Source organism: Cervus elaphus, chromosome 9 (genome assembly GCF_910594005.1).
Source record: "Cervus elaphus chromosome 9, mCerEla1.1, whole genome shotgun sequence".
In the NCBI taxonomy this organism is placed as follows: Eukaryota; Metazoa; Chordata; class Mammalia; order Artiodactyla; family Cervidae; genus Cervus; species Cervus elaphus.
In genome coordinates this window covers 95,380,849-95,387,879 of record NC_057823.1, presented here as the reverse complement: position 1 = coordinate 95,387,879, position 7,031 = coordinate 95,380,849, and the positions used below count along the sequence as shown (strand labels likewise).

General features: G+C 42.2%; 1 protein-coding gene and 1 long non-coding RNA gene across 17 annotated transcripts in view; one reads left to right on the top strand and one right to left on the bottom strand.

Annotated features, from left to right (window-relative positions):
- Positions 1-7,031, bottom strand: part of LOC122700630 — a 526,773-nt gene that overhangs the window by 180,921 nt on the left and 338,821 nt on the right. The gene's annotated exons all lie outside the window — the stretch shown is intronic.
- Positions 1-7,031, top strand: part of PCSK1 (proprotein convertase subtilisin/kexin type 1) — a 42,604-nt gene that overhangs the window by 20,492 nt on the left and 15,081 nt on the right. For all 3 annotated transcript variants that reach the window (XM_043913676.1, XM_043913675.1, XM_043913677.1), the window contains 3 exons: positions 223-395; positions 1,406-1,618; positions 4,096-4,196. In XM_043913676.1, coding sequence (XP_043769611.1) covers positions 223-395; positions 1,406-1,618; positions 4,096-4,196 — 487 coding nt within the window. The remainder of the gene's footprint in view (positions 1-222; positions 396-1,405; positions 1,619-4,095; positions 4,197-7,031) is intronic.

The following is a 7,031-nucleotide window of genomic DNA, read 5'->3' as shown; positions in this document are numbered from 1 at the left end:
GTTACCTCAAGGGCAGATGAAGAAGGCTTCTGGAGGCAGTGACTGGGATCTTCCCGTGGCGCTGTTTGCAGCTGGGTCACAGGCATTTGGGACATACAATGGTTATGCTCTCTTTGACTCTTTGGAGAGTCCTTTGAAACATAAAATAATAAGAGCCTTGTGCCATCCTGCATGCACACAGTGACATCAACATATTTTGTATTTGTCTGTTTTGCTGTTCAGGCATAAGAATGCTAGATGGCATTGTGACCGATGCTATTGAAGCCAGCTCAATTGGATTTAATCCTGGGCATGTGGATATTTACAGTGCGAGCTGGGGCCCCAACGATGATGGGAAAACTGTGGAGGGGCCTGGCCGACTGGCCCAGAAGGCTTTTGAATATGGTGTCAAACAGGTGAGATGCTTAACGCAGACCCAGTTGAAATGAAACCTGACCACTGGAATAAGAAGAGAAGGGAAGAACACTTGGCTTATGTGCAAAGAAATGGTTGTGAATTTCTCATTGCTGTTAATGATTTGAACTGCATTTAGAGAACCAAATCATTCTTCAGAGGGATGGAAGTTAATGTCTTCCCCATTTGGGCCTGATGTTCAACAGATATTCATTCCTCTTAGAATATTTACTTTAAAAAAATAGTCTGGCTAGGTCCTCATTTTCCTGCTGCTTCTGAATGTATACACTAGGTACACTACTCCCCGGACTTCTTTCAGATACTCTGAAAAGGCACCCTTCAATTCAGCAATGTGCCGCCTCCCTCTCTTCACGTGCAGGACGGACACTTTTGCCTTGATTGTGTTGCTCTGACACTGGGGTTGACGGCATCCTTGCCAAGATTCTAAGGCCCAGTTCTGCACAGGATGAAACAAAAGTAGAAACTTTGGAGAGCACAAATTGAAAAACCATAGAAAGAGTAGCCTTGACGAGTTCCATTCAATTGATGAGTCCCTTTTAACGCAGCTGCAAAGCAGATCTGAATAATGCCTGATTTTGTCACACTATCAGTCAGCCAGAAGATTCAAGCAGAAAGGAAGAGAGGAAGTTCAAAGACTCAAATGGAGTGACATAAGCCAAGGGAGTGGCCAAAAAAAAAAAAAATGAGTGAGTGCTAAAGGCCAGAATCCACATAATAAAGGAAAAAAAAAAAAAGAAAAGAAAAGTCCTCACCCTGTGCCATCCCAGAGAGAAGGATGGAGGAGGACCAGCAGGCCAGAGCCCACCAGGGGCTTGTAACACACAGTCTCGGGAGAGTCCTCCTACTGGAGGACCTGGAGATGAAACTGATCAAATTCCTGTCTCTGAGAACTTCATGCATGCATTTATATTCTTGTTGGGGGCTTTATTGGGAGATGACAGCGACCTCAGCAGATGATAACAGACGTGGTAAATTTTGGCTTTTCCTTTAGGGGAGACAAGGAAAGGGTTCTATCTTCGTCTGGGCCTCCGGGAACGGGGGGCGTCAGGGCGACAACTGTGACTGCGACGGCTACACGGACAGCATTTACACCATCTCCATCAGCAGTGCCTCGCAGCAAGGCCTCTCCCCCTGGTACGCAGAGAAGTGCTCCTCCACGCTGGCCACCTCTTACAGCAGCGGCGACTACACCGACCAGCGAATCGTAAGCTGCTTCTGTCTGCCTCTCTCTGCTTAGGTAGGAGAGCGCAGTTCGCCTTCCAAAGGATCCTTGGGTCAGATGGATTTGCTTAAGCTTCCTGTCTCAGTTGGGGAGACTTGCACGTTACTGACCTGAAGGGTGGGTATGTATTGGGAAGGCTTCTCTCTCAGGGATAGCGATACATCTGCCAAGATGCTCTTGCCTCTCGGTCATGTCTAAACTCAGCCCTGAGAAGCCACCAACTTGTCATTCAACTACCGAGACTCCAAATGTCTCTTCGGCTTGTGCGATGCCTCTCTGAAAACGGCCTTAAAGGAGATTTCAGAGTTGTGGGGGCTTTATCACCCTGGTACTTGTTGATCCTGTAATAGCAGGGAGAATGTCTGACTTGCCCTTTAGCAGATGATAAAAGTACAGAGCATGCACCAGCTATGTCTCCTAAGAATGGACAACCTACAGGAAAATAACAGCCTAAGTTTCCCCTGAGGTGAACTTAGCATCCGAATAAGCAGCTTTAGGAAGGTTATATGCTCAGAGAGCATCTCCAGCCCACGCTTGGCTGTGCCTTCTCTTCCATGAGTCAGACTGCCAAGGGCAATTATTGGATTTCCCTTCAAGGGCATGATGATGAAGGGCCATTTGGGGGCTTTGAGAACAAAGAGAGGCACTTTTAATTTAAAATGTAAAGCCTCAAACTTAACTGCTGACACAGAGAAGAACCAACTAGCTAAAGCATGCAGATCTTAATCTCAAAGTAATAGGTCAAGATCCAATTAGATTGTGGGTCAACCCCCTAATAATTGGCCTTTGGAATGTGTGTAAAATTCATATTAATGGCATCTCAACACAGTTGTCAGAACTGAGATCTTCATGCAGGATCCCTCTGCTAGAACTCTGTCTCTGCAACCTACTCTAGTTAAGTAAAACTGGGGTCTCAATCGGAAGCCCTGGCCTGCCTCTCATTCTGGTATTTTCAATTACTCAGAGACGGTGACATTCTACCCAGGGGCTCTTGACAGCAGAGATAACTTAGAGCCTTTGAAAGAAGCCTATGAGACATGTGTCCTGCTTGCATGCACAGCCTCTGGCTCTTAATGATCCCATGGATGTCCAGAGTAGCTTTTCAAAAAAAAAAAAAATGGCCTGTTGTCCATTTCAGAGTCACCATTTCATAGACAGACCCTCATCTGAGCCACTGTGCTCTGAAGCAAGAGGAAGAATTTGTATCTTTGTAACGATCCCTCTTTAGGTACACCAGCCATAGAAGAGACAGCTGGTGGCTTCTATTTGAGACAGTTGCAGTAACACAGCCTTTATCTTACGCAAACCTCTTCCTCAGCACAGTCATCTCTGGGGGCTTACTTGCGTCAACAGGTAAAAAGGGCAAACTTGCTTCCGCAGGCCTCGGAGGAACAGAGCCACTATCACTTGAGATATTCAGCGACTCCAAGCGGGAAGCCAAAGGAGGTGATAATGGAACAAATTATTTTTTTACACTTCCCTCCCACACATTGAAATCTCTAGCTAAAAATCACAGTGCAAGAGCCTGGGTGGGTGTCTTGCTAGCAATCCTTTGGCCCAGCTTCTGGTTCAAACAACACTGTGGTCCTTAAGGAAGACTAATTGGAAGTCTTTTTGGTTTTTTCCCTTCGTTTCAGCAACCTCTTCAGTAAGCTAAAATTAGCCTGGGTAATTCCTTACGTGTAATATCACTGTGTGAAAATTTGCCTTCACAGACAGGATCTCATTTCAGTTTCAGAAATCTGAGTCAAGAAATATCAACCTCACCTGACAGACAGAAAACCAAGTGACTTGCCCATGGGACGCATCTACTGAGTGGCAGGTTTAGAATTTGAGCCCAGATCTGTGTCTAGCACACTTGCATTTGAAAAACTCACCATTTTCAAAGTACCAATATGACACTAACTCCTGGCCATCAGAAGACATCAACAGTGCGTGCAAGCGAAACACACTCAACACGTTTTGCGCAAGTAGTCCAAGTGGCCAAAATCAGCACATCTTCCTTTTGCTGAAGAGGCAGTCAAATGTCAATCTGAAGGCAATGGGGAATTGGGCGTGAGGCAAAATTTCTAAATATGTCAGGCCAAACACAATGGACCTGATGATTAATGGGCCAGCATGATTCACAGTGATTCTGAAACAGTCCCTTTTTTACAGACAGCATTTCATTTGGGAATCTCAGTAGAGAAAAAAAAAAAAAATTCACAGTGGGAGGACTTCATCCCCAGAAAAGGCATTCTGATGCCAGAATTATAGACAAGTTGCATATAGAGGAGAGGGAGCTAAAATATCAGCAGATGGCAAACATCCGCCTGTGGTTCAGAGGAGGAAGTAGGGAATCGAATCAGCTGGGCTTCCTGATCAGAGCGGATGCAGCCCTCGGTAGGGTTAGCCCCCGGGGACAGGATCACACACCTCACATGTTCTCCCACGTTTCTTTCTCTCCTGATGCCCCCTAGACGAGCGCTGACCTGCACAATGACTGCACGGAGACCCACACGGGCACCTCGGCCTCTGCACCCCTGGCCGCCGGCATCTTCGCTCTGGCCCTGGAAGCAAAGTAAGGCCCAGAAAGCATCTAATCACCTGTAAAAAGCTGCTTCTCCTTCTTTTTAAATAGCATACATTCTTTTCTGAATATACGGCTATAGTAGAAAACTACCAAAAATAGTAAGTTCTCTTCCAGTTAACATCTCGAGGTAGGTTTCATGCACACACTTGTCTTGCAAAATTGGGATCTTAATTCACACACTAGTCTGTAAATTTTTTAGTGTGTCTCTATTAAGAGTACTTTCTCACATCCAAATCAATCTTCCCTGACCTTTAAAAACCCATGCCTTCCTCCCACTCAGCTCTAAGGCCTTCTCACTTCTGGTTATTCCCACCGAGGCAGACTTTGTCCAGATAGTTTCCTGTGGGTAGTATTAGGAATAACATGTTTTTAAAAATATCCTTTTTCTTTATAGGTTGTATAAGCCCAGTCCTAGAGCTGACATAACACATCAGGGGACATAAGAATTAAAAACAGGACTTTTATCTTTTTTGTAGTATACCATTATATAAATGCAAATCTTACTAAAGCCATTCATGCTTAAACACCCTTGTCCATATCAGTTACTGTTTCTGATAATTTCCTTGAGATAGACAATTACAACTGAAATTTTGGCATCAAAGGGAATGCATGCTTTAGTGATCTTGATACATATTGTCAAGTTAGTCTCAAAAGACTGTACCATTTTATATTCCCATCAGCAATATATGTGTGAAAGTGCCAGTTTCCTAAACCCTTATCAAACCTGTATTTATTATCTTTTAAAATGTTTGCTACTTTGATAGGTGAAAATGGCATCTCATCTTTACATGCTTTTATTTCATTACTAATGAACATCAATATTTTATATTCTTTTGCCATTTATCATCTATGATTGCTGTTTATGACCTTGATTTTATTTTATGGTCTTAGTTAGAAAAGCTACTAATGCTTGGTTAGTTGACATTTACCTCTTAATTTTATTTACATGTAATTTTTAATTTAATGAAGTTACTATGTATACAGTTACCTTTATCAGTCTCTAAGTTCTTTTTTTTCCCTTTTTTTATGCTCAGGAAAATCCTCACAACCCCAAATTATATAAATATACATTTATGTATCTTTTATTAATGTTTCTTTATGATATTTATTTTCTAAATCCCCCTGGAATTTATTTTAGTGTATGCTACCAAAAAGGGATCTAGCAACATTTCCCCTTCAAAATAGTTATTCAATAGTCTAATACTTAATACGGAGGGGGAAAAAAGTCTGTCTCACACTGTATGTCCACACCTTTTTATTCATCCTTATTTCTGCTTTCTGATGTGTGTGGTGAGAAATCTTTAAATGTTAAGTCAGGTGCTATGGTTGAGTGCTAGAGGAAGTGTTTAAACTTATAGATTACTATTATCCTTCCTATTAGGAAGGTTATCCTAGAACATCATCCATATTCTCTACAGAAAAGACAAAGCAGTCCCCTCATGTCATGTTCAGTAGATAAGTTTCACGGTAGAGGAAGAACAGAGCACCTTGGCCTGGGCCATAGCTGGAAAAGATGTGCAGTGGCTAGAGAGCCCAGCATCACTCCAGGATCCCTGTGGCCACCTGTGGAGTTGTGGTTTAGTCTCTGGTATCTCAGTTATGATGGCCACGGCAGCTAAGCAAGACAGGCCGAGTGAGGCTCGTACCAAAGCCTACCTACTTGGAGGAGTTGGAAAGATATCTGATTAGGGAAGAGCAAATCCAGATACTCAATCAGAAACAAGCAAATCTGAAGCTCTTGGGTCCAGCAGAAAAGCCGTGCTCAGAATCTGAGTTCAGTTTTAACAGGTGGACAGAAAGCAGTTTTAACAGATGGACAGAGTGAAGTCTACAGGCCCAAAGTAAGACTAGCATTGGCAGTCCCAAACCAAATTTAAGGAAAGATAATCTAAGCAGTGAAAAGGGCAAGGAACACCTGGCTTCAAGTCCCAGGCATACCACTAGCTATGTGACCTTAGGCAAATTAATCTCCAACTGAGTGCTCAATTTATCATCTATAAATCATCTATAGGGGTCAGATCAGATCTTTTTTTTTCTAGCCTTTTCCTTTTAAAAGGATCCTCCAATTTGAAATTGAAGGTGTTATATAGATCATCTCACATGAATGGCTGAGATTGATGGGAAGAGGTACAGAGTGGAAGAAGTAAGGTCCTATGAAGGCAAATAGTTACACAGGTGGTGAAAAAAGAGCATGTTATTTATGATTTTAGGATATAAGCTTTAGCTCCAGGGAGCTTTTAGAAGAAAACTATCCTTAAAAATCTTGTCTTCCCTATCCAACACCTATCAGATGCATGCAAATATAAGCAGCCAGACCTAACCATCTTGTCTAGTGACCAGAATAGTAGAAACGTTCATCTAACTGAACAGATGTAATGTTATTTTGACTAAGAACTGAAATTTTAAAATTTTCATCTCTGATTTCTAAAATTTCAAACTTCTTTCAGTATAAAGAGAAAATTATCTAAGGATGATCTAGCCTCATTAATCTCAGTCAATTCCTAATGGATTACTTTATAAAGCAGGGGCTCCACAGATTGTTAGAAAACATATGGGATCCACGAACTTCTTTGCAACTAGATGCAGAAATGTTTAAGAGTGTATGTCTGGCATTTTGGGGAGAATGGTTTGAGGTTCCATCAGATTCTCATGCTGCTCATGATTTAAGAGACATTAAGAGTCTATGATCTCCCTGGTGCACATAGTAAGAATTTAATTCCTTTCATTTTGATTCAGTCATCAGTAAAATGGACATAATCTATCTTAACATTTATAAACTTCCTTCCAAAGTACATACAAATTATTGAGATGTCTGTTCTCAGA